The sequence below is a fragment of the Ricinus communis genome, chromosome 5, assembly GCF_019578655.1.
Source record: "Ricinus communis isolate WT05 ecotype wild-type chromosome 5, ASM1957865v1, whole genome shotgun sequence".
Classification (NCBI taxonomy): domain Eukaryota; kingdom Viridiplantae; phylum Streptophyta; class Magnoliopsida; order Malpighiales; family Euphorbiaceae; genus Ricinus; species Ricinus communis.
In genome coordinates, this window is record NC_063260.1 from 2,642,267 (window position 1) to 2,669,468 (window position 27,202).

Here is a 27,202-nt window from a genome sequence, read left to right on the forward strand (position 1 = left end):
TAATTTTAAATTAATTAAGATTGGAATCAAATGTAAACTAGAATTTTCAATTTATGTTTGGTCTTATCTTAAATTATATATTTAAAAGCATATAAAAATCTATTGATCATTTTAGACTACTTTACTTTTCGTGACATGTCTAATTATTCCTTGAAATAATATAAACAATATATATAATGCAGCCCAAAAATAAGAAAATTGTATTTATTTTGACCACTACAAAAAGTTGTGAAAAAGTAATATTTATTCAATTTAGTACTATAGAAACTACTTTTTCTTTTGTTCATATTATGATGCCTCATTAACTTTTATATTCTTTCTTTTTCTCTCTGTTTTGGAAGTTAATACCACTCATTCATTTATATATATATATATACAATTGGTTGATGTGTAAGTAATTGTGGATTATTCTTAATCATCTAATTATTTTGTTCTCTTTTATTGTGATCATGATTGGCTCTGTCTGTTAATAATAATAATAAACAAGAGTCACCCATATATGACCAAAAATATGTTAGTTACAACCTTGCATTGTATATTTATTTTAATTAAAATTACTGATATGATTATGGGGGGAAGGGAAATGATTCAGAAATTACTCCAAGAACTATACTAAAATTGAATTCTTGATTATAAAACCACACTGCAAATGGTACTTTTCTGAGCCCATTGATATGGTTCACTTACAACAAAGAAATTGACTTCCTATACTAAAGCCTACTTGCTACTTAAATATTTAAAAGTATACCCTTCATGTTTATTTGATGGACCACTTCATTGTTAATATAACATATGCCAAAATTCTGCATCATACCCATATAATATATGTGACATAGACCACTTTAGCACTCTTTGTTCTGTTGCAGGTTTTCTTTTCATAGGGAATTTTTCTTTTTAATTTACCAGAAATTGTTTAACCTTTATTTAGATTAAGAAGATTGAAAACATCTTATATTATGAAGTAGAATATGTATTAGCATAGTTGCCCCTTATTTTGTTGCATGAATGACCCATCGTCAATGACTTTAAAGCATGGTGGTATCAGGCGCTAGAATTGTGCCTGTGTTTTTTGTGCCTTTAACCATGCTTGTATTAAATAAAATGACATCAATTCAGGTAAAGTAAGGCTTTGTTGGCGAGTTTTATTTGATTAAGTATATAGATAATCTGACCTGTTACTAATCAGAATATGAATATTACCGAGCTGTGGCAAATTGATTTGCAGGCTTTTCAATTTTGTGAACAATTTGTTTGAAATTGACAAGGGAAATTAATAAAGTATAGAGAGACGTCAATGGTAGCAGGTTACAGGAAATCATTTCTTTTTTGCGGGGGAGAATAAAGTCAAATATTAAATTGTAAGTATCTATTCCATAATTTTTATTTTCTTTTTAAATGTACAGAAAAATCAACAGCACAATTTATATTCTCATTATCAACGATTCTATATTTATTTATTACCTTTTACAACTTGTTGATTTAAAATATTAGAAACTATGTATATTTATATATATATATATCTTTTATGTGAATTAATTGTATTTTTAATTTCTTAATTAAAGTGAGACCTTTATAATAAGAAGAATTAAAGTCTGGCTAATTATACAATAAATTATTGAGAATAGTGTTGCAAAGTTCAAATCTCATATATGACCAAAGAATTTTAACATAAAATATACACAAATATATGGTCGTAAATATATATGTTTTTTAATATGGTGAAGCTTAAGGCCGGTTTCTGAAATGGTCTTACTCTTTTTCTACGCCAATGTAAAAGGCAAATTTAACAATACAATTAGAAACAAAAACAGGGATAAAAGATGTGATAAGGAAGAAAAAGTTTCTAAATTAATGGTAAAAATTATAAAATGGTACTCATGCATTTAATTTTGCAAAATTTATTTTTATATTTTGAGTTGTTACTTTTATCCACGATCTAATAGTTTTTTATTAAAATAAAAATAAAAATATAATAATTTAATGAAATAAAAAAATTTTAATTTTTTAAAAAATATAATAGTTAAATATTATAAAAATAGAAGATCCCAAAAACTTAATAATAAATTTTATCTTTATTTTTCTTTCTAAATACATGCATAAACCAAGTGAATGCAACATAATTAATGATCTTGTCTGGAATCTTTTGACACTTAAAGTCTCTTCTTCTAAAACTAAAACGAGGATTTAAAAAATAAATAAAATCAAAGTGAAATGATATTAGATCCGATTCCTGCACACATTTTAGATTTATATCTTAGTTCATTCAGAAAAGAAATATACAAACTAAAATATTCGTCAAAAATTTAGTGTAATTTTTATTTTTATCGATTACTTTTACATCTTTTTAGATACAAAGCTAATTATTTTAAAATAAAAATTAAAAAGAACATTTCCGTAAATTTCTTTTTAATCCGATTTTAAGATTTTTTTTTTAATTTGATTAAAATTCATTTTTCATTGAATAGGCTAAGAGAGGCTCTCACTTTCGAGAAATTGTTTTTTCTTTATTTATGGAAACAATGAAAATACGCAATCATTTGTTGGCACTCCCTCAAGAGAAAATTTATTAAATTTTATTTATCTTAACTATTATTTAATTAACTAAGTTTCTTATAAAAAAATTATTTCACATTGAAGGACAAATGGGTTATCTATTTCAAAAAACAAAAACAAAAATAAGATGCAACTAAAAATGGGTAAGATGTAAATATATCGTCCTGCCTAAGATTTGTGGTCTTAAATTTTCTTTTGCCGATTTAATTACTTCGTTATCAAAGAAATGTGAAACTCAATTTGTTTACATCATTTTCAAACAAGTGCCGAACTGAATTTCAATCTTGAAAAGAAAATAGCAGTAATTAGGTAGAGATCATTAAAATCATTGTCGGTCCATAAACATATTACAAATAACAACAAAAACTAGTGACTACTATGCACGGATCAAAAAAATTATTAGTGGTGCATGTAGGAAAAACGTTTTTAGGTCCCAATTTTATTATGACGCATTTTTATAATTATGAATCAGTAAAATTAGTTTATTATGGACTTAATAATATGATCACTAAAAATTTTATATATGTGTAATTTTTTTACATATTTTACATGTAAATGCAACAATTTTTTTATTACCTAACTCACTAATTTGATGTTAGTAAATAGAATTAACTTGCTACGTCATTTTTCTCATTACAGTATTTTAAAAATTATTATAAAAAATTATTTTTTTAAAATAAATTAAAAATATAAATATTTATTTTAAAATCTTAAAATAATTAAATAAAATTATTAAAAGGTGTAAAATTTAGGATTTAATTAGTAATCAAGCTTTATAAATAAAACAAAAACTAGTGATCACTATGCTCGAATCAAAATTTTATTAATGATGCATGTAGAAAAGACTTTTTAGGTGAATGCCCATTGTAATTTTGCTATGAGGTATTTTTTTTATCATTATAATTACAATTGATCAAATACTTTTTATATAACAATTAATATTAATAAAAAATATGGTTTAACTTTTGACATAAAAAGTAAATATGATTTAGTCTGAGAATTAAAACAATAACAATATCTATCTAAATATACTGTTAATTAAATAGTTATAGTTTATTAATTCAATATTTTAATTGATTGTGGTTTTACTATTATTCAATTTTTTACTAACTTATTTTTCATCCAAAACTAGTCATGTTATTTTTCATAGAGTTTGAAGAGAAAAATTAAAAAAAGAAAATAATCTCAAAATTTTATTTTTTTTAATTTTAATCAATTTCAATAAATTTTGAATAATATAATAAAATTAAAAAATTTTAAATTTGATTATCTATTCAATACGACTGATTTTAAAGCGACCATTATTTCAAAAGGTTAAACAACATCATCAATTTCTTTTATACCTTTTCCCTATTAATAATATACTATCACAATACAGTGCCGCGTAACTATATTGGTAAAATTTTAATCTGACGTGGCCAACTGGGTTGGCAAGAAAATTTATCCTGTTTAAAGACCAAAAGGAAAGTGGGTCCCACTTTCTTCCACAGTGAATGGCTTAATCGGATTGTCAATAGTATATGATATCCCACACGCGGTCCTTTTTTTGCTGGACTGCATAATTTCTGTACTCTTTCTTTCCTTCTTTCTTCTTCCTCTCTCTCTCTCTCTGAGAGTGCATGCTATTGCCTAGCCTACCATTTTTTATTTTTATCTTTCTTTCACAGCACTGTTATATGAAATTAATTAACCGTTGAATTTTCACCTCATCAAGTGAGAAATGGCCATTGCTCCCATGGAAAAGATAACAACAAAAGATTTTTATTGCGTGACTGTAGTTTTTTATTACACTTTTATGATTCTTCTTTTGGGGTCCATGAAGCCGTGTTATTGTACTATTAAAGAAGCTCCCCTGTGACTACTTCTTCACCTGCAAAGCCCAACTTAGTGTTCTTTACAATTAAAAATCTCTAGACTTTTGCAATAAATACATCTTCCCTTCTATTTATATTTACGTTTAAAGAATAACATATTGTCAGTTTTCTTTTTCTTGCCTCTCTCTCTCTGTTTTCTTGCTCTGGCTTGGTGTTGAATGAAGATGAATTTGCTGTTTTCTTTATCTTTATGGGTTATTTATGGTGGAAGGGTGGTGGTTATGGCGGCAAGTGATACTACTGCGACACAGAGGAAGCTTGATCAGACACCTACATGGGCTGTTGCTAGTGTTTGTGCTGTTATGATAATTATTTCTATCTTACTTGAAAAGGGTCTTCATAAATTTGGAACTGTATGTGTTTCTGTGCCTTTCCTTCTTTTTCTTTACTGCTTTGCTCATATGAATTCTTTTTCTAGTTTTTTCACTTTAGAGTTCTTTGCTTTTCCTTAATTACTATAGAAATTTTCATTGTTTTGGTTGGTTGTGGGGTGTTTAAACCATTAATGCTATCTATCTCTTCAACTCTGTCTCAAGAATTAAAGACAGATTTTTTAAAACTGAAATGGAGAAAAAAAGATTGGTGGGCGTCCACTCTCTATTTCTCTTCCCCTTGATTGTGATTGGACTTCTGCACTAATCATTATTTCACTATCTTGCTATTAGATTAATGCATTTTGTACTTTCTTCTCGCACTTTTGCCTGAAACTGTAGCTTTCAATGTGAATTTATCATGTCGGACTAAATTAATTGCAACATCTATTCTGTTCCTTCTTTCAATCTTTATGCAAGTAAGAATTTGTTGCTGAAATATCACAGACTTTTGATTTCCTTGGTTGAAAGAATAGTTTTTTGATTTTGTGATGTTGCTGTGTTGAGTTGTTGCTCTAATTGTCTGTTTTTCCAAACTGAATAATTTCCTTTAATCCAGTGGTTGACACATAAGCACAAGAGAGCTCTATTTGAAGCCTTGGAGAAGGTTAAAGCTGGTAAGAACAATGTTTATGATGCGTAAGCTATTGGGCAAATAGCCCAGTGAAAGATGCCTATTCCTCATTTTAGGTGGTGGCTTTCTCCCTCTTCATACATTGAACTAAAGAAAAAAAAGAATATCTATCATGAAACCTGCTAATGGAGTTTAATGATTATAATTGTCATTTTGACCAGCAACATCATGATGATGATTTTTGAAACACAATTAAGATAATTTTAAATGTTTGTTTTTTGGATTATCATGAGTAATCAATGCCAATCTGATTTTTGTAATTATGACTGCAGAACTGATGGTTCTAGGATTCATTTCACTGCTCCTGACTTTTGGGCAGACGTACATTACAAGAATATGTGTTTCTCAAAAGGTTGCAGACACTATGTTGCCATGTAAAGGTGATGCTGTATTAGACACTGAGGAATCTACCGAAGAGCATCGTCGGAGGCTATTATGGTTTGAGCCCAGATTCCTAGCAGGTGCTGAAACCACTACTTTATGTAAGGAGGTGAGTGCATATGTTGCCAATTGTTTTCTTGGGTGATTGAGTTTAAACTTTTCTCGGTTGGTATTTGAGAAGTGGTGAAATGGTATGCTTGTAATAAAAACTAATGCCGGATTTTGCATGCTGTAAACCTGCAAGCGATGACCTCAAAGAAATCATTTACTGGTAACAAAGTGAAAAAGGTTATTTTCTAAATATTTGTTTGCCAAGTGGGTGACAGACAAGCCAAAACTATATTATAAGCAAGTTGATGCGCCTAGAAGCTTTATAATTTTATTATTTTGCTTGCTTATCTCAGTTAATTTAACAAGAAGTGCTGTAACTCAATAACATGTAATTGGAGCTTCTTAAGTGATAGTTAATCTGATTTATTCTGCAGGGGCATGAGCCACTTATATCAGCTGATGGATTGCATCAATTACACATCCTCATATTTTTCTTAGCAGTCTTTCATGTGGTATATAGTTTAACTACCATGACACTTGGAAGACTAAAGGTATGGAAATGTTTTTTTTATCGTGCTTTTCTGATATATCTCGTCAGCTCACAATAAGCAGGATGGGACATGTTTCATTGCTCGAGAAAGAACGCATTTTAGACTAAGGCCCATTCATGTTTATATCGTAGTAGAAAAGCTTGTTGATAATCCTACATCCTGTTACTCACTTATGATGTATTAAGTAGATTTTGCATCTGAAGACTCATTAACACTTCATATTTGATGATATTTAGTTATTCTGTGTAGATTCGTGGCTGGAAGGCATGGGAGGAGGAGACTTCAACCCATGATTACGAATTTTCAAATGGTACTCAGTCTCTATTACAGCTTGAATTTTTATTTTTATCTTTCAATCTCAAGCATGACTTTTCAGCATTTTTCAATAATCGAGTCTACATGTCATTTAAGAAGCTAAATTTGATAAACTTATCGCATGCAGATCCTTCAAGATTCAGGCTTACTCATGAGACATCTTTTGTCAGATCACATACTAGTTTCTGGACTAGAATTCCGTTCTTCTTTTATGTTGTAAGATATGAATCTCAAAAGTGAAACATGTTTGTCCTCGTTTTCTTTTATCTGTTGGAGAAGTTATATTGAATGTGGAGACACAAGTGAGTTAAATACTCCTGATTTTAAACTCTTTTCTCAAAGAGCATTAATCAGTAGATGTAAAACTTGGAAGATTCTGAAAAATGATTGCATCTGTGGATAAATACTAGAGAAAATCTTCAATATTTGATGACATAGGGAGAGCGAAAACAAATGAACAGAGTTTTACCTTTATGCTAACATATGTCTGTGCATAATATAAGTTGACTGAGATGGGTTCTTTCTGACAACTTCAAGCACTGATATTTACCCTTGTATCAGTCCATTTCGTTACTCATTAGAATTTAGAATATAGCAATGTCCCTCGTGTTTTCATTTTGATACTATATCTTTCTATGTATTTATACTTCAATCTATTGCAGGGATGCTTCTTCCGACAATTTTTTAGGTCTGTCAGCAAGGCTGATTACTTGACATTGCGAAATGGATTTATCACAGTGAGTTTTTAATTGTACAATGTATATTTTCTGGTGTTGTATGGCCACTCCCATTCTGACACTGCAATATTTATAGGTCCATTTAGCTCCTGGAAGTAAGTTTAACTTTCAAAAATACATCAAAAGGTCGTTAGAGGATGATTTCAAGTATGTTGTGGGAATAAGGTAAATATCTATCTATATTCACTTGAGTACCTTCACATCCTTCTAAAGACTTATCAACTTTCACATTCTATATTGCATTATACAAGTTCTTGAATACAAAAGGTCACGTAACTTATTGCATATTGTTGACAGTCCTATCCTGTGGGCATCCTTTGTCCTTTTCTTGCTCATAAATGTTAAAGGTAAGGCTCTTCCTGGTTTTAAGAAAGATGCTGGAGCAACTTAGCACTTATAAATTGGATTTGAAAGATAATAGTCTAACAATATGTTGGTGTTCCTTTTAGGATGGCAAGCATTATTTTGGGCTTCGCTGATCCCTGTGATTGTAAGATTTCACTTCCAATAACAATTTTCTACATTAAGAGGAAAAGAATGTCTCTGATTCTAAACATTTAATTGGTTGCAGATAATCTTAGCTGTTGGAACAGAGCTTCAGTCTGTTCTGACAAAGATGGCTCTTGAAATCGCAGAAAGACATGCGGTAGTTCAAGGGATGCCTCTTGTGCAAGGCTCGGACAAATACTTCTGGTTCGGTCGGCCTCAGTTAGTGCTTTATCTTATCCATTTTGCGTTATTTCAGGTATTGGATAGCCTTCTATTTTGCAGATATATAATTGACATTGCTTGTGTAATGGAAGACCAAAAATTTGTGCATGAAATGCAAAAACTGTCAATGGAAAACTAGATTAACAGCAAATCCATTTGTAAAGCTCCCTTCATCATTCTGATTTAATGCCTTTTGTTTATTCCACTGCTTTGGACTTTGGCCTTGTCCAGTATCTTTCCTCTTTATTAACTAACCTTTGGGAGTTTGATGTTCTAGTTACCTTCTGACCAGAATCTAATCATTTTCTTTTTGTTTTGACTTTTTTTTTTATATGCAGAATGCTTTCCAAATAACATATTTCCTGTGGATTTGGGTATGAACTGTTCTCAACAACTTTGTTAATTAATCCCCTTTTGCCCATGTAAACACTCCTTGAGTACTTGCTAACACATTTGTTTATGTGCAGTATGAATTCGGATTAAAATCTTGCTTCCATGCTAATTTCACGCTTGCAATAGTCAAAGTTTCTTTAGGGTAAGTATTTGCTATTTCTTTTGCCACCAACAACAATGGTCATTCTATTCTGGTCTTATACATGACAACATACTCCTTGTAGATTAATGTCATAATTAACAGTTGCCTAGTTTGGTAAGGTTGCACATTCAATGATGCAAGTGTCATTTCCACAACTAGTTTTGCCCTTGGTGGGAAAGGCTGTATTCTTTTCTAAAAAGAAAAAAACTTTTAGGCATTTGATACTTTGCTTTAGACTGAATTGCTAGATTGAATTTTTGTTGGTGACTTTGCAGGGTTGGGGTGCTGCTTCTCTGCAGCTATATCACACTTCCACTATATGCTCTTGTAACTCAGGTACCTGCTTTTATGTTTCACATTGTTTTCTCTGTTAGTGCTGGTGCTAGTCATTGGATGATAATCATCATTGGTGAATGCTTTCAGATGGGTTCAAATATGAAGAAGTCAATCTTTGATGAACAAACAAGTAAAGCCCTTAAGAAGTGGCATTTGGCTGTGAAGAAAAGGCATGGGAAAGGAGGGAAGTCTCCCACCAGAACCTTTGGTGAAAGTCTAAGCCCTATGTCCACAGTCCACTCTTCCTCCGGACGTACACTGCACCGTTTCAAAACCACTGGGCACTCAGCCCACTCATATTCCTTGGAGGACCAGGACATGTCTGACATGGAAGCTGAGCCATTGTCGCCCTCACTACCAACAACCAACTTGCTTATAAGAATGAGTCCAAATGATCAAGCAACTGAAATAACTGAAACCCACCGCGACGAAGAAACAAGCAATGGAGATGACTTCTCTTTTTCCAAGCCTGCACCATCAAAAGAAACAAAATGATAATCAGTTACAGGCGACCGAATTCCCCTTGTACATGTAGTTCTGAGACTGCAGGCAGTTAGTGGCAAAAAAATTTTGGGTTCATTTCTGTGCGTGTCTATATATTATTGGATTTGATATCCACATATAGCCTTCCTCCCTGGTCTAAAATATTATCTCCATTATTCATTCTTTCACTGTGATTCACTTTCTAGTTTCTGGCCACATGAGTATGTACTTTTAATTGGGACTTTGCAAGAGTTGAGCTCATAACTTTCTCCAGCATGAAGCAAGAAATCAATCATAGGGCTAACAATCCAATAATAGTTTGGAAATTTTCCAATTCTGTTGAAGATTGTTTTGGAAAAATAGAAATTCTTAATTCCATTTTTTTTTCATTTCTTTAATTTTCGATGCTATCGGAAAGGAATACAATATTTTCTTAAAATTGATATTTAATATTTCAGTAGTTGAGTCAACCGTCTTTTTTAATATAAATGTATTTTAGATCTTTTTTGAGGAAGAGAAATTCAATTTATTATGGTTGGATGGTGATATCAGGATTGTGTAGTTGAGCCTTGATTGATAGTTGCTAAATGCTATCCCATTCAAGAATTTAAGATTTGGAAACTGTGAAATGAACCTTTCAGGGTTTTTTCCCTACCAAATACGCAACATCAAATTTTGTTTGTTCTTGATGTGAAAAATGGACTAGTGACCACTTTGATTATGGGATATGGCTTGTCCCATTATAATCTCATCTCATGTCCCTTTCACACTACTGAATTATACGATTTGGACTACAATATAAAACACAAAACTCAGTTCTAATTAAACCCAATTTTCATTTCATTTCATTTGATCATTCACATCAATTTGATTAATTAATTCAATAAAAGTTTGCTACTAGTTTTGATCTTCATTAATTTGAGGCAGCAAAATTTGACCGGTCCATAGATCCAAGTTGGTTGCCTAGGCAACAGCCAATTGGTAGCTCTGTTTGTTGGCTCGGAGAATGATAAAAAGGGAATGACGAAGAAAAGGATAAGGCTAGGATCTTATGCTAGTGAATTCAGGGTTGTTTCTCATAGCTTTATCTATTTATTTGTAGTTACCTGGATCTCTTTTTAGGGTTTTTATTTGATTGGTTGCCCTTCTTTACTGTTAAACTGTGATTAATTATGGTCCATGTTTGTTATCTTATTCTCTAAGTTAGGTTTTAAGGCAATCTAATAATCTTATTTTCTTTTTTATCGCAGATAAACAATCGCTAAAAAAATAAGACTTTGAAATTATTGTTAAATCGTTAATATCTAATAATAGTTTATAAACCGCCGGTAACTACCGTTGGTAAATTGTTTTTTTTTTTTTTTTTTTGTTGTAGCGAGAGATGCTATAATAATTCGAAGAGAGAAAACATGTATTTTCTCTTTGAGGATCATAATCCATTAATCTCCCACACATCATCCCTTGTTCTACATCAAGGTCCAAATCTATATATTAATATTGAAGTAAGATTCTTTTTACAAAAAAAATCTTATAGAAGGCACTTACTCTAGAAGAAAATCTAATACCAACATTAGGCCCTTAAGATTGCATTAAAAGAGAGGCACAAAGCCCTCTAACAACAAAATTAAAAAGAGCAAAAGATAGATCGATCTAGGCGAGCAAAATCGAATCAAACCAAAAAACAATGAATCAAAACGTTCGATTCATTTGGGTTTAAAATTTTCCCAACTAAAATAATTTCAATTTGATTTGATTTTGAATAAAATGAATTCAATTGAACAAAATCAAACAGAAATTTGGTGCGATTTGGTTTGATAATGAATTTTACTTTTTTTGTTTGGTATAGGTTAGTTTTATAAAGCTTTAATTCCATTTATAAAGTTTAGTTCGATTTGTCATTAGACCGACCGTTCTGACTCCTAGATTAAACACAAAACCAAAAGAAAATAACGAAAAAGAAGAAAGAAATATAGGAAGAGAAAGGTTGTAATTTCATGTAAATACAATTAGGGAAAAAAAAAACCTGGAGGATAAATGCTATTTTAGCTCTCAAATTTATAAGCGCAAAATATTTTTTAAAATATTCTTTTACTCAATTTAATTTAACTATAGACAAGTATATGTCGCACTTGTTTAGGAATGAAATTGTCTAGTTTAATAATTAAAATAAAAATATTTTTCTCTCTTATATCTTCATATCAGAATCTATTTTTTTCCACTATTTTTCAATTTTTTATTTGTTACTTAGTATCGGACCATTCTTACCAGTTATATCAATTCTATTAAGCTATTCAGTAATTTCTTTTGGTTATCACCTTGTTTTAACTTATCTAAATATCTTTTTATCAAAACTTCCATGAATCGTCTCTATTGTTTACCTTTACTCTAAACTATAACTAATATAATCCACCTCATGAATTAATCATCTGTGGAATCTAATTACAAATCATTTAAAGAAATCCATATATGATTGTAAACCGCAAAGAAAAAAATTAGAAAAGCCAAAGTTTAATAATTTGGGAATCTAATCAAGATATTGAATAATTTGAAAATTACTATAATTCTTATGATCATCATAAATTAAGCAAATTTTTGTATATGTATATTAAAAAAGCTAGAACTGAGCCGGTCTTCTTCCTCAACCGGCAATTCTTGAACCGCAGCCATGCCTACCCCAAGGAAACTAATTGGCCAACATAAGCTAAAGTTTCCAAATAAATGCTAGAACATCCTAAAAGGGATGATCCTGAATGATTTTATTAGAGATAATTTAATGTCACTTTGCACTTTTGGGTAGTTTGCTATGCTAAGAAGAGAACAGATGTTTGAATTTAAATATTTTGAACAAAAAGGTTTTAATTTAATTGAATGCCGATGTTGCACTTATATAAATAAGTTATTGTTGGACACATGCACCCTCGATATGGGAGCATCCTAGTTTCCTTGCATATTACTCTCTTTATTTATATTAATGTTTTTGTAAATTATTTATCACTTTTATGTATTATGATATTAAAATATATGTAATAAATTTATATTATTTATATAAAGATAATTTAATTTAATTTAAATATTCTTTTATTGTTTTTTGAAACCAAGAAAATAGATTGAATTAGTAACCTTAAATCGCTGAAATAAATTTAAATAAGAAATACATAAAAACTTAAAGAAGGATAAATGAATTTAGAAGAGCGTTAGGGTTAGAAAAATTCACACAAGGATTTATAGTGGTACGAAAACAATCCTCTTTACGTTCACTTCTCAATATCACACTTGTGAATTCCACTATATTCTTTAAGATTACAGCTTTTAGGTTTTTCAAGTTCATCCAACAACTTGGTGTTTTTCAAGGTTAATATTAAATCTCTTTTCTTAGTGAACTAATCCCTTGCTAAGTCTCTTAACCCTTGAGTATTAAATGATTACTCAATAATCAATTCCTTGTGTTTTTTATATCTAGCTCACACAACAACCTTTTAGAATAGTTGAATATAAAAATTCAACTTAATACACTTTTCAAAAAAGAGAATTAAATGTAATAAGATAGAAATAAATTTGTAAAAGTTAAGGTATATTAAATTCACACACTTATATCTTGAGTCTTTATGAGGGTATTTATACTTACCAATCTCTTAGAAACGTTATAATACTTCCAAAGCTTATTAAATGCAAATTGGATGACTTGTCAAAAAGTTACCTGCAGTTATGAAAAGCGCCATCGCGCTTTCTAAAAAGAGTTAATGAGACTCCAACGGCTCCAGACATATAGCACTGAATTGGTGGCTGAAGTTGCAATGGTCACTGGCATTGGATTAAATACGAAAACCGCCCTCACGCCCAAATATCATGCCTCGTGCTTGTCAGGGGCGCGCTCAGAACCGCCCTCACACTTCTCGTCGCGTAAATATTTGTCATGTTTGAGCTTTTGTCTCCAATTTAGCCGCCATTATGCTTTTGAAGCGCCCTCACGCTTCTAAAGGAGTTGACTACCAGGTGTCTCTCCATTCTTAGGAGTTTGCTAGAAGGTTTCCCTTAAGGCTTTTCATGTCTTTTTGCAACTCTTACTTGAGAGCTCGAGGAAACCTTGCTTTTATGAATGAGCCCTTAATATACTATCATAGACATTCAAACATACATTAACCACATTCAATTTGAATGTTAAAATCAAAATAGAGTTCAATCGACCCTCAACTTAACACTTTTCTATAATTAAATTTATTAAAAGTCTTTTTAATTTAAGAGAAAAAATAATACCGCACATGGACTATTTTTTTATTTTATCTATTACCTACTTGATGTGGCATCTATTACTTTTATAAAACTATTTTTATTTTTTAATATTTTAAAATTAATAAATAATTTTATAAAAATAATAAATATCACATCAGATGGGCAAGAAATGCGATAAGAATTTATAAAATATTTTGTATTATTCATAACAAAATACTAAAGATGGCCGAAGGGAGTACATAAAAGAGAAATAGTAATGCAAAGCTCCTCGCACAACATTAATAATAATAATAATAATAATAATAAAAAAAAAAAGAGTTAACAGAGAAGTCAATAATTTGTCAGCTAATTGATTGTTTAATTAATGTTCCCTTTTTCTTTACTTATCAGCTTCCACTTTTTTTTTCCAAGATGCAATGATTTAATTTAAACCAAACCCTTTATGACATTTTCATGCTAAAATGGATACCTATATCTGTTATATATATACGTATATGCTTACATAATAAATAGAAGTGACAAATACAATAGCCAACTAATACTAAGCTATTTAATATGTCCATTACTCTTTCAGTTTTTACTTAAATACTGTTTCTTTCTTCACATAAAATAGGAAATGTGACAGTGTTGGGTTCAAATTGAGTTATTGTCTTCATCTTCTTCAAAATTTTACAGAGATGTTTTGTTTGTATTATCAGGTGGGAGAGTTGCTATCATCCAGTTTTCATTCATATTAATACTAACAATTCTCTTTCTTTTGCCTTTACTGCAATTAAGGATACGTTTGGTTTATCAAAAAGTATGATATTAACGATTCGTTTGGTTTATTGAAAAGTATGGTAGAAATATCAGAATTGCTTTTCCTTCTAAAGCAGACATTAGTATCTGCCTTGAACAAGCCAAAAAAAGAAACAGTTATAATTCCTTCTACTTCTATTACAACTGGGTTTCTCTTTTCTTTCAAGCATTAAACATCTTCATTAATTCATCACTCACTAGTCAAACTTTGAAAATTTCAATATAAATGTCGCTATTTTTTAAAAAATTATTTTTATGAAATTTTAAGATATATTTTTATTTTGGTAAAATAATATGTTATTATATATATACATTTTTTTATGAAAAAAATTTAAAATTCAATTATATAGTCACCTAATGCTTTTGGTATTTTTCAATTTTAATTGTAGTAATTTTATAATTTTGATTATTATAATGAAAATAAGTTGCCTGTTGAACGGGCATTCATCTAATTTTAATTTAAATTAATAAAATAAAAATATAGAATACTTAATAAAGGCTATAGTAACTTAATTTCCAAATCCAGTCCAAAAATTAAACAAATAAACCCTCAATCATAATTTTAATTTTGTTTCTTGCGAATTTCTGACTCCATGTTTAAATACTATTTCTTCATTATATTTGAAAGGAGGACTTAATATATTTTCTCTTTTTCTTTTTCTTTCTTTTGATTTCAATTCGGATGCTCATTTTAAATTGGTTTGAAGAGTTAAAAATCCAGATCTCTCTTACTTTTCTTATTTCTTTTATTAAAGTTGTATCTTTTATTCCGCCATTAATTACTTTTTAAATTAGCAATGATCTCTTCTTTCTAATTTTATATTAGAAAATTTTAATAAATAAATATTCATGTATTTTTAGAAATTTGTATGATTTCTTCATTAAATAGGCATTGAAATCCTTTTCTAAGGAAGTTTTGATGGGATATTAAGTTTTTCATTTATAGAAATGATAAAAAATAAATTTAATATTAAAATAACCAATCTCGTCAAAAAATATTTATAAAAACTATATTAGTATTACTATTTATAGCATACTTTTTTTTCAGGATTATAATTTACTGGCGCATCAACATAATTGATAAATATTAGAAATAAATTTATATATATATTTTTTTTTATCTTAATAATAAATAAAAAACAAAGTTTGAGATCTAAAGCTTCCTAATTTCAATATGTTGTTAACATATGACTGTAATATAACAGATAATTCAAAAAAGAAAATTTTAAAAGAAAATTCAATGAATTGATTAATTAGAAACTATTGGCTAAATAAGCAATTATTTCTGAAGATTGTGGTATAATGTTGACAATTATAGGATTGATTCAATTAACAAGCCAAAACCCATTAATGATGAACTCAACTTCTTAGTCTGGACTAAAGAATTTATTCCAAGTTGATAAAGAGAAAGTGTTTTGGGGACAAAGCTACAATTGCACCACAGCTGTTCAACTTCACACCCAATTGTTTAGGCTAATTAATAACTCTCATCCTACATCATTAATACCAAATGGAAAAATAATCTGTCTAATTTTGGACACATACATTGACATATCCAATTATCCATTTAGATTTACCATTCTTTTCCTTTTTCTTTTTTCCCTGTCAGCCAAGCATGCCCATTGCAAAGTAATTAGGACTTAGTGATGGCTCTAACAATTTAAGTTGTCAAATATCTATGATTTATGAAATTCCACAGCCACAAATTTTGATAACAGAAGTTCATTAGTTCCAAAAGAGTAGAAGAGAACTCATGACATAATATAAAATTCATGAAATTTATTAAAAAATTTAGATAATATAGTTCCATTCAATATATCCACATACACTCTGGATAAGTGTATAAATATTATGAAAAAATAAAATCTATGTTTAAAGAATTATAAAAATAAAGATCAAGTGTTTATTATATTAAATTAAAAATTAAACTTTCACAATAGCTTAACAGTGAAAAGTTCAGATGTCCTAAAGAAGTATATTTTAAAACCTTTATACTATAATCAAGTTGTTCCTTGCATCCATTTTCAATTTAAATTATTTTCCAGAAAAATCAAAATATTTTTTAATATTATTAAATACTAAGAGATAAGTATCAAGTAGTAACATTATTCATGCCACCAAACAATGTCCCAAAATTAGGAGTTTTTATTTAACTTTAGAGTGTGAATATAACTGGAATTTGGGGGGGAAAAAGTGAAAAGCAGGGGAAAAGCAAAATGAAGAACAGACAAAATAGGGACAAGTTGTGTAGTCTTGTCCACACTAAAGAGTGTGTATGAAAACTGAAAAGTGGACCCTTTAATATCTATAATATGGATAGATAGCTAGAAAGAGAAGAAAAAGATGAAGAGGAACCTGTCTCCTACAAGTACATTCTACTTTGCTACTTCCTTTCCTTCCTTATCATCATCTTCTGCTCACCTTCCTAATCATCCTTTTCCATCTAATCTAGTACCTCCCCAACTGCCTACCAAACCTTAACACAACACCCTCTCCCCCATTATATACCCTGTTCTTGATTCTTAATTCCTATATATATATATATATATATATATATATATATATATTATAATATCCGCACTCACTTCATAATTTGAAGAACCCTCTGAACACAACTATCTTTTTTTCTTTCTTATCCCTACTTCTTGAATCTTGAGTAATCTTGCAATTTATTGACATATAAGAACCAAGGCATGGCTCGGTTTACAAGAATGCTCACAGGCTTTGACTCTACCCCAGTAGCCGACCCACCGGAATCTGTGAACGTTGAGTCTGATTTTGTGGTGATATTGGCAGCTCTTCTATGTGCATTAATATGTGTGGTAGGGCTCATTGCAGTGGCTCGGTGTGCCTGGCTCCGCCACAGTGGCAGTGCTTCTAGTTCTCCATCTCATGCTGCTGCTAATAAGGGTCTAAAGAAGAAGATCCTACAGTCTCTCCCCAAGTTTACCTATGGCTCTGCAGCTGCTGCTGCAGCAGGTTCTTGTAAGTTTGCATCGACAGAGTGTGCAATCTGCTTAGGTGAGTTTGCACAGGGTGATGAAGTTAGAGTCTTGCCACAGTGTGGACATGGATTCCATGTTGGCTGCATAGACACTTGGCTAGGATCACACTCTTCTTGTCCTTCTTGCCGCCAGATCTTGGTGGTGGCTAGGTGTCACACATGTGGCCGGTTTCCGACTATCTCCTCCTCCTCCTCATGTGATGGAGCCAACGCTGAAGCAGATAGCAAGGCCAGGGAAAGAAATAGTAATTGTAATGTTAATGTCAGTAATAATAATAATCAACATCATACTGGGTTCTTGCCTTGACAAACCCCACAAGTATTTTTCTTTTTTATTTCTTTGGTCACTGACTTTCGCCATTATGTATTGTACAGTTGATTAGAGGTTTGAGACCCATTTCATAGCTTCAGGCCAGAGCTAATTGCAGTATTTAGTCTTAAATATAAGCTACTTGTTCAAGTTTGTCTTTGTACATAATAATTTTACCCTTTTCTAATATGTTTCATTATAATATTTTCCTTCAATTATGTAGAGCAGGTACAACCTTCTAGATGCTAAATTTAGAATCTTAGATTGAGTTCCACTATTCCTTTACCAGTTAGAAAGTATATGTTGGACAAATAAATTTTGATTCATATATATCTTAGCTCCAGCAGAATAACAATAACTCCTTATGTGACCCAAAGGTATAAAAGTCAAGGAGAATGAATGAAACAGCACTTGCAGCATGCTTTATAATTCCTACATGAAAAGCCATCTAGTCTACGTTATTCTTTTATTCCTAAACATTCTATTTCATTCTCCACTTTGCACTTTTTCTTGCTCACTTACTTATATTCCGTTCCGTTCTAAACACAGGAAAGCTCAGTAATTTAACTTGATTATTCTGCCTATTTATTGCCTGTTTATTTGGTCCGTGACTGAGACAATAAATACACAAAGGAGCATTCAGTGTTCATCAGATGGAAATTTTTCATCCAAAGGCTTATACGCATAAACATATAATTAAATCATTAGAAACAAAAGAATAATGCTTAATAAATGTTAAAGAAAAAGAGAGATTTTAATGAATCCTATGAGATTTTAACTATAAAGTGGTGATATTCCAGATGGGGCTGAGAAAACAGTGATTGTTCTTTATCCTACAGAAAGAAATGCAGCTATTACTTTACCTTTTATGTTAAGTTGGCGTCAGGGTCCACCAGGAATCCGAGGTTATCCCTCCTGAAACCAAAAAGAGAATAAAAAATCTTATAAATATCAGCCAAAATATTTTCCCTTTTCTCCAACAAATCATGACTACAGACAAGGGCACTAAAAGGACATCCATTTTTACCTGTAAAGTATGAAACTGAATACAAGTGTGTATAAAGAATTCCAGTGTTTATGACCGTCCTCTTCACACATGTATAGCATGGCTTATTATCATTGACTACTCAATGTAGTGCTATTATGCCCGCCTTCCCTAACTTTTCTAGAAGCCAATTCATCACAGGAGATGTCCTCTCCTGGTGCAACTTGATAGTCTGTGTGCCAGACTCTCTCATACCATTAACAAAAAGCAGCAGTAAGAGTGAAGTACCTGTTTCTAACATAATCCTGCCTACTCTAGGTAAGACATGAGATGATTATATAATACAGTCAAAAAAGTTCAATCTGAAAACAACTACAGTTTCAAAAAGAATAATAGACCTCATTGATTAGGTAGTAAACAGAGCTTGAGAAAAGTACTGCCGCAATGCTTACAATCAGCTGTAGCAAATGCAATGGCATTGTTGGTTATTTGATTAACATGTTTATAGAGGCAAATCGTTTCCTTTTCTTGAACAATATATCAATCCAAATGTAGAAAAGTCAATCACCGGCAGAACAAGACTGCACTGATACTGTCCACATAGTAAACCTGCCCCATGTACGAAAGCAACCAAAAGCATAACTAATGTTTTCCCATTTCCAAATATTTATTTAAGTTTTACTCAATAACTGAGGTATAAATGATTGAGCACATAACTACATGCACCAATTCCTCATCAACCAGTTCTTATACTAAAGGTGAAGAAAGCAAAAACAACATACAATTTCAAGAAGCTCATCCTTTTAACTATGTATAAAGAATGAACTGAAGATAACCATCCAAAATCATTGTTTGTCGGATGCAAGGACTATAAAAAACAAATTTACTTAATCCAGAAATTGACATCCATTGGGTCAATCAATTTCCCCTTCTTCATCGCTGGCACCGCCAAACATGGAAGCCATTTTCATGGCTAGTTTTGCTGCCATTTCTCTTCTTTGAAAATCAGGCATAAACCTCAAGTTGTCACGAATATTTCCAATCTCAGACATCAATTGATCTAAATCCTCAAATTCAAAAGGTGAAACCTCATTTATTTCAGTGCCTTTGCTAGGATCTTCTATGTTGGTCGCCACTTCCTTATCATCCTCTAATTCTACCGCTGATGTCGACGGCTGTAGCTCTTCATCAAACTTTTCCCAGACCTCATGATCGTGATCTCTATTATGGTTGTTCTGCTCAGCTGATCCCCCTAAATCTGGAACAGCACTAGTACCATTTGCAGAAACCCATCCTCCATGTGTGTCATCCCACAGTTCAGCTGAACCCGCAGATAGAACTTCATACTCAAATTCATAATCAGATTCTTCTTCTGACAAGTCTGTGCAAGGTATATGAAAAAGTTTAGCATCCCAGTTAGTGAATAAGAAAATGTTAAAAATGACAGCATACAAAACCTTCTTTATACAGTAATGTTGGCTGAGTTATGCTGCTTCCAGATTTTAAAACCATTCCAGGCCACATATGAGCAGAAAGAGCAACAAGTAGACGTTCAACTCCTTGTGAATCACCATCAGCTGATAAACCTGTCATGAACAGCTTCATTACCTTGTGAATTCCATATGTGAGATTAACATAAATAACGAAAGGAAATATCTTTTTCTTTTTCTGGTTGATCAGGTCTCTTTCAAAATCTCCTTTCACCATATCAGAACCTCGATTAAAGCCTTGATATGTTCAATTTCTACTTTTATATCTATGACTTGAGATCTCATTAATTCTTAATATAAGAACTCACTTCATCAGTATGAAAAGTTTCATCACTGCGTGATGTCCTAATGTCCTGTGTCATTTACAAATTGTACATGATTTACCAGCATGAAGAGCATAAAACACCCAGAAAATTTTCCTACAGATAGATATATACAAAGGTAGGTCAATGATAACGCAGTTTATGTTACATTTTATAGTTTCTCATACTATCAATCAAACTGCAAAAGAATAAGATAATAAAACAAACCGCGAATCATATTTGGAGTATAAGTGTATCAGACCAATTCATTTCCTTAGGATAGATATGTAGAAAGGTAGGCAGAACGATATTGTAAATTGTTTTAATTCATCAATCTAACAGCTACTAGTTAACCTGAAGGCAAAATATTAGGTCTTACATTTGTCGAAATCAGCATTAGAGGCACAGGCTTCAATGTACTCAATGCTGTGCTCACTGCACCATTCAGTACATGACCTCTTGATCTCCCATGCAGGTTCCTCACCACCCAATAGACTACTTCCTTCAGTTTCCAGTATCCCAAATCCAGAGAACTCTGTATAAGTATCAGAAGAAGACTCTTCAAGTTTCAGTAAGCGTCTTCTATACTCAGCATGGACAGGATGACCTGGAATAAGATCAACTTTGTTTCCAATGCATAATAATATTTCAAACTTGTGAATATCAATGCGAGATACCCAATCCTGAATTGCAGCGAAAGACGATAGCTGCACACAATCAAAAGAAGGACAAACCGAATTAGTAGGCCACCCTGGACTGCAAATGATAACCCATATAATTAAAGCATCAATAAAGAGAGGCTAACATCATTCATGTCGAAAACCATCACTAAAGCAGTGAGGCTACTATAAATTGGGAGAGAACTGATGGAAAATCCATCGTGAAGATGAGCCATCCATACAGAAACATCAGCTGTGTAATACTTTGTATTAATAGTCCACCTGAAAAAATAACAAAAGCACTACAGATTATAAGTTACTGTTCACAGAAGTTGAGAGCAGAAACTGAATAAAATATATGACTTAAAGAACTCTTACCCACGGGCAACTAATTCAGTCGGTAAATCAGAAGAATCTTCAAAATCCACTGATAACAATCCTGCAACCATAACATAGCTTAAATTGCTATACCCCACGTTATTTCTTTCAGATTATTAAGTCCATTAATACTCTAATTTAACTAATCAGCCATACACAAATTGCAAGTGCATCCCAAATTAACTGTCGTTAATTTATTTTTAGCAAAATTATCTTAAGCAAGTTGCCATTTTAACTAGAATTTAACTCGCAAAGAATGAAAGGATAAGAAAGAGAGTTACGGGAGAGGAGAGTCCGTTTGCCAACGTTGGAGGATCCGATCATTAAGATTCCGGGTCGATTCTCTAGAGATGTAGCTTCCATTTCTTAGCTGATTTTTTGTCAGCCCGATTATTCTGGGAATTCAATTGAAGCTTTGGATCACTGAATTCTTTTTTCAAAACCTTCAGAAGAAGAGAGGGAAAGAGAAATATTCAACTGCAACTCGAATCGGATCTAGCTCCGACTTTATTTAACTGCCAATCCCATTTTGCCACGTCCGTATCCCCCATATTTATTCACCTAAATTTCTTATTTATGATTTAATAATAATAATAATTATTATTATTATTATCATCCGTATTTGCTCAAATTTATATGAGTTTATTCTAATTTTAATTTCAAACAGGTTTATCGTATATGGTTTACGTTTACAAATGGCTCACTGCAAATATATATACATTAACTTAATTTAGCATCTTAGGTTGAGTTCCACTATACCATTCAATGAACGGGTACGCCACAATCCAAATTTTCTGCCAGTTTTTGGCTTGCGGATTAGAGACCAGTTGCTCTAGTCGCTATTGCTTTGGTTGCCACTAAATCACTGTGTGGTCTGCGATTTGGTCTCCAATTTTTATAAAATTCATCTGTCTCCAAGTGGTAGACAGCGACCACTTCCGAGTAATAATAGTTAAATTTGATAGCTAAATCAGTATCTCTAACAGGTACTAGGAACGATCCAAACTGGGGTGGGGTTTCTTGTCCTTGTTTCAACCTGCTTGCATCCCTTTATGATGAAATATTTGCAGAAACTCCTAAAAGTTGGCAAACATGTTCAACTGCAGACCAGCCTCTTGATTGCATCTATCAGACTGTATCAGCATCAGTTTGGAATCTCCTTCAAAGGGGCAGCAATTGCCAATCACGATCTTCTTGCCCAGCTAACAGCTTCCCTCAGTGCCAAGGACTCCTTCAGGGAGGGCCTCCAACAGCAAAGGGTCATTATTATGGCACATTATCCCCACATGACTTCCCAACTTCCTCTCTAGATTGACGCATTGGGGTTAGAGAGAAGATTTAATGAATGCCCTGCTGATAATTCTATGTGCCTCTTCCATCATTTCCTTTAGCATCAGGAAACTGAGGTCCTCCTGCATTTTAGCAGAAACCAACAAAAAGAAAAGCACCATTATGAGTTCATCACCTAATCACATTTCCTACAATGGATAATTAAATGTAAACCAAATACCATAATGGTAACTGAAATGAGATTAGAGGCTTTTTAGCAACAGTTAAAATGCAGGATAAGATACATTTTTCTTTTTAAAAGTTGTGGCGTCAATGGTTATCAAATGCAATGGTCCATATGTGCAATCACTATGAAGCCCGCAACATGAATTCAATATTATTAATATGAGATTGCAAAATTTATTTTAAGTCCTTGAATTTTTACATTTTGTTTGATTAAGCTCTTAAACTTAAATTTATATTGTTTTAATCTTTTGTATATACTTTTATTTTTACATTCTATAAGGACTTGTTTCACTATTCTATGAAATTTGATTAAGCCTTTTAATCAAAAGTTGAGTATTCCAGGCTCTTAAGCTGTTATTAAAAATTTACTGTCATATGAGTATTTTACTGAAATAAAATATTATAAATTAGCATAATTATAAAAATTAAAGAAATTAAAACCTCTAAATTATAAAAACCAAACTAAAGTGATTCAACTCAATTCAGTCTGATACAATTTAACGTCCTAACTTTGTCTCAATTTAATATTCTTAATCTTTTATAGGATTTAATAGTGTTATTTTTACCGGTTAGTTTTGAACCAAATTCACTGTTTTCTTATTTTAACATTATGTCGAATTCATAAATTAAAATCTTTATAAATTTTATAATTATAACAAATTTTTTATATCTTTCTAATGAAATATTATATGAGAATTAATATTCGTTTTCAATAAATAAATAATGTGTTTATTGAATATAGACATTGGATAGAAGTAATAATAAATTTCAGATATTTTTTTTCTGAAACTGATAAATTTTAGATTTATTATTCAATAAATATAATTATTATAATCTCATCATCATAAATATATAATACTTTATTTATTTAGTTTTTTATAGAACATAAAATATTTACAAATTTTCTAGAATCTCACAAAACTAAGTGCGGTCACTTGAGTATACCAATGACTGGCCAATGATTCAAGTAATAATATCATTTTCTATATTGAGATAAATGTAATTTTTTATTACTTTCGGCCTTTCTATATAATAATTGAAAATCAATTTCCAGAATTAAAAATTTAACCAAAATGTGATTTTCTTTTAATTTCCTATAAACTGATTTTTTAAGAGAAAATATATATAAACGCAGATGCATCTATTAATTTCTTTTTTGTAACAAGAAAGACATAAATAATTAATCCCATGTTGGGCATATCACGTGTCCTAACTTAGGAACGGTCCAATTGAACTGGCACAAATTCATTATTGGTTGTATGTGTATAACTGAAAATTAAAACAAACAAACAAATTTGACATCAAATTTTATAATAAAAATAATATAATTTAGAGGAGTCTATATATAAATACACACACTTTTGAGAAAATAAATATTTTAACTATTATGTTGCTGTTTATTCTATTTTTCTGTTTCCTATAAGTTCTTAAGAATAATTATTACTTATAAATAATTCTTTGATTGAACTAAGATTTTTCCATTAAAATATTTAACTATTAAAGTTTAAAGTTTAATAGTAACCTAATTTATTAAATTTTTGGATTCACAAAATAACACTTAATAAAAAAAATAAATAAATATTAATGCTAAACTCATGATACGTGGTACCAATTTAAAATTAAATACTAATAAACAACTAAATTTGTATTTAATTATATTGGAGTACAGTTATAATTACTTGGACAAAGTCTTAATTTTTTTAGTTTGACTAGTTTAGCTCTTTTTCTTTTAATATTATTTTTTTCTCATTTTAAAATATAAAAGTTTGTTAAAAATATTTATAAATTATAAAAAATTCATTTGTATATTTATTTTAACTATATAACGACTCTTATTTATATTGACTTGAAATCTTTAACTCTGTCGCTACTTTAAATATTAATTTTTAAAATTTTATTAATATATTAAAATGGTGTGGCAGTCACAGGTAAATCAATAGATTCACAGTGATTAAGTAATTTCTTTGCCTTCTCTTCAGTTGATTGAAAATGAGGAAGAAATATAAATAATAATTTCCTATATAAACTATTAATAAATATGATGCTTGAGGGAGTAGATATGAATGAAGAAGAAGAGGAGAAGGGGCATGCCATGCTAAGGCATCAACAGACAAAATATGAGCCATGGCTTGTTGGAAAGCCTAGAAATCCAAGTCTGTGGGCCGCACCATTCCCCATTTCTGATTCTATTATTTAAACAACAGCCTGTTTCAAGTTGTCTATATTATTATTATGTATCTCCTCTCTAACTCCCAAATATTACATCAATTCTTGCTTTCATACTTCTTCTTCTTCTTTTCTTTTGTTAAGCTTATGCATTCAAATTTAATTTCTGTCTTGTTGTTATATATATGGCCCCATTTCCCTTTTTCAAACTTCTTTTCAGTCTCTTCTTCATGTTACTACAATTATTTGTCACTTGAATAGATGCTATTTAAGATTTTACATGCTATATTAAATTCAAAATAATTAGTTAAATTATAACTTTAGAAAAAAAGAAATTAACGCTCTTATAAATATAGCTCAATACTAAAAGTAATATGAATTCACATGTCTCATAAAAAAATATTTCAATCTTAAATTTATTTTCATATTTATATCTTCATCTGTATTTTGAATATTCTAAATCCTTACAGTTACTAGTTTATTCTATTAACTAATGATGATTTTTACTTCCATTTTGATCTCTCTGATTTCATGATTTTACTTATTTTTATCGGCATATGATTGTATTTTCATGTTTAACTTCTTTACTTCGAGATTACTTACTAAAAATAACAATATTAAACTTGTTTATACAAAATACTGAATTAATTGCACCATCACCTACTTTAAGCAACAACTCCATCAAAATTATAATCATTCCATACAAATGTTTATTAATTAACTTAAGAAAACACTAACAAAAAAAAAAAAAGACCACTTATTTAACAAGTGGTTTGAATACAAATAGTCTATATTTAATATATTGCTCTAATTCTATTTTATTTTTAAAAAAATAAAAAAGCAAAATAAATTGCATAAAACATATATAATTGTGATTAACTTGAGGAAAACATATTCAATCATTTCAGTCTTTTGATATGGAACACTATTTTTGTGACTTTTAATGTTGATCTTTATTGGGCAAAAGTAAATAAAGTGGGTTATATTTATATATTAGAAGTATATAATTAATTAATAAGTGGCAGGAAGGAAAGTAATAAACAAAAAGAAAAGGAAGTGGATAAGGACGAAGGAAAAGGGAAAAGAAAAAAATAATGATGATGCATGAGGCAGAGGGAAAGGAAGGAAAAGAGGAAAGGAAAGGAGAGGAAGGATCCTTATATTTAGTAGACTCAAACTCGAGAGTCATGCTGTGGCAAGTCGCCATCACCAAATAAAAAAGAACCACCTCATCATCCTCATGCCCCCATTGCCCATTTTGTAAGGGACAGCTATTCACCACTGCACGTGACTCCCTCCCCTCCTCCTCCCTATCATTTTCCCTTCCCTCAACTTTTAATTAAAATTGTGAAAGAAATTGCAACAAATTTAAGAATTAGGGTTAGTTTAACATTGAATTTAGAAAATTAGTTTTTTTTTTAATTTAAATGATTTTTAAATTTTTAAAATTACTTTTATAAAAGTCAAGTGAATAAATACTTAAAAAAATTAAATTTAATATAAAAATTTCTAAATATACTTTTGAACGTCAGTTACAATCTCAAACACACTCTTACTATGTTGGTTTTAATGGTTTTTCCTATTACTTGCTATAGTAGTCATCGTAATTAGCTAAAATTGTTTTAATATATAATCAATGAAATTATTCAGTCTATTTTATATTTTTTAATAAGCTAATGATTTTAAATTTGCAATATGAGTTTTTTGCATTTAATTAAATAATTATGTATGGAATTATATATTTTACATTTAGTGAATATTTGGGAAGACAAATGTAAATCTATAAGAAATTTTAGGTCTAAATGCCATAGAAATAGAAATTTATGTGAATAT

General features: G+C 30.5%; 3 protein-coding genes across 4 annotated transcripts; 2 read left to right on the forward strand and 1 right to left on the reverse strand.

The window, feature by feature from the left end:
- The first annotated feature begins 4,118 nt into the window (after window positions 1-4,118).
- On the forward strand, window positions 4,119-9,781 carry LOC8289686 (MLO-like protein 10). 2 transcript variants are annotated; one of them, XM_048374691.1, is made up of 16 exons: window positions 4,119-4,164; window positions 4,548-4,780; window positions 5,358-5,415; window positions 5,705-5,922; window positions 6,299-6,415; window positions 6,665-6,725; window positions 6,858-6,946; window positions 7,393-7,467; window positions 7,544-7,632; window positions 7,765-7,814; window positions 7,917-7,957; window positions 8,039-8,212; window positions 8,517-8,552; window positions 8,646-8,713; window positions 8,989-9,049; window positions 9,137-9,781. In XM_048374691.1, exons 2-16 carry the CDS (start codon window positions 4,586-4,588, stop codon window positions 9,542-9,544), a joined length of 1,740 nt encoding a protein of 579 aa, XP_048230648.1. In that variant the 5' UTR covers window positions 4,119-4,164; window positions 4,548-4,585; the 3' UTR covers window positions 9,545-9,781. The 2 variants fall into 2 exon arrangements, with proteins under 2 accessions (XP_048230648.1, XP_048230647.1); XM_048374690.1 differs by lacking the exon at window positions 4,119-4,164 and having other exon boundaries at window positions 4,182-4,780.
- A 6,981-nt stretch (window positions 9,782-16,762) lies between these two features.
- LOC8275679 (RING-H2 finger protein ATL8) lies at window positions 16,763-18,096 on the forward strand. Its single transcript, XM_015727417.3, has one exon. It carries the CDS (start codon window positions 17,254-17,256, stop codon window positions 17,869-17,871), a length of 618 nt encoding a protein of 205 aa, XP_015582903.2. The 5' UTR covers window positions 16,763-17,253; the 3' UTR covers window positions 17,872-18,096.
- Window positions 18,097-19,492: 1,396 nt separating this feature from the next.
- On the reverse strand, window positions 19,493-22,221 carry LOC8275680. The gene is made up of 6 exons (XM_002532428.4): window positions 21,970-22,221; window positions 21,689-21,749; window positions 21,457-21,592; window positions 21,031-21,358; window positions 20,317-20,445; window positions 19,493-20,240 (listed from the first exon to the last, which is right to left on the reverse strand). Exons 1-6 carry the CDS (start codon window positions 22,049-22,051, stop codon window positions 19,774-19,776), a joined length of 1,203 nt encoding a protein of 400 aa, XP_002532474.1. The 5' UTR covers window positions 22,052-22,221; the 3' UTR covers window positions 19,493-19,773.
- Between the last annotated feature and the right edge of the window lie 4,981 nt (window positions 22,222-27,202).

Excerpts from the sequence above, each read along its gene's own strand:
- LOC8289686 (XM_048374691.1), top strand. The coding sequence starts at position 4,586 with ATGAAGATGAATTTGCTGTTTTCTTTATCTTTATGGGTTATTTATGGT. Across the intron at positions 5,416-5,704 it reads CTTGGAGAAGGTTAAAGCTG|AACTGATGGTTCTAGGATTC; the intron begins GTAAGAACAATG and ends TTATGACTGCAG. Across the intron at positions 6,416-6,664 it reads TGACACTTGGAAGACTAAAG|ATTCGTGGCTGGAAGGCATG; the intron begins GTATGGAAATGT and ends TATTCTGTGTAG.
- LOC8275679 (XM_015727417.3), top strand. The coding sequence starts at position 17,254 with ATGGCTCGGTTTACAAGAATGCTCACAGGCTTTGACTCTACCCCAGTA.
- LOC8275680 (XM_002532428.4), bottom strand. The coding sequence starts at position 22,051 with ATGGAAGCTACATCTCTAGAGAATCGACCCGGAATCTTAATGATCGGA. Across the intron at positions 21,593-21,688 it reads ACTGAATTAGTTGCCCGTGG|GTGGACTATTAATACAAAGT; the intron begins GTAAGAGTTCTT and ends TTATTTTTTCAG. Across the intron at positions 20,241-20,316 it reads AACATTACTGTATAAAGAAG|ACTTGTCAGAAGAAGAATCT; the intron begins GTTTTGTATGCT and ends TACCTTGCACAG.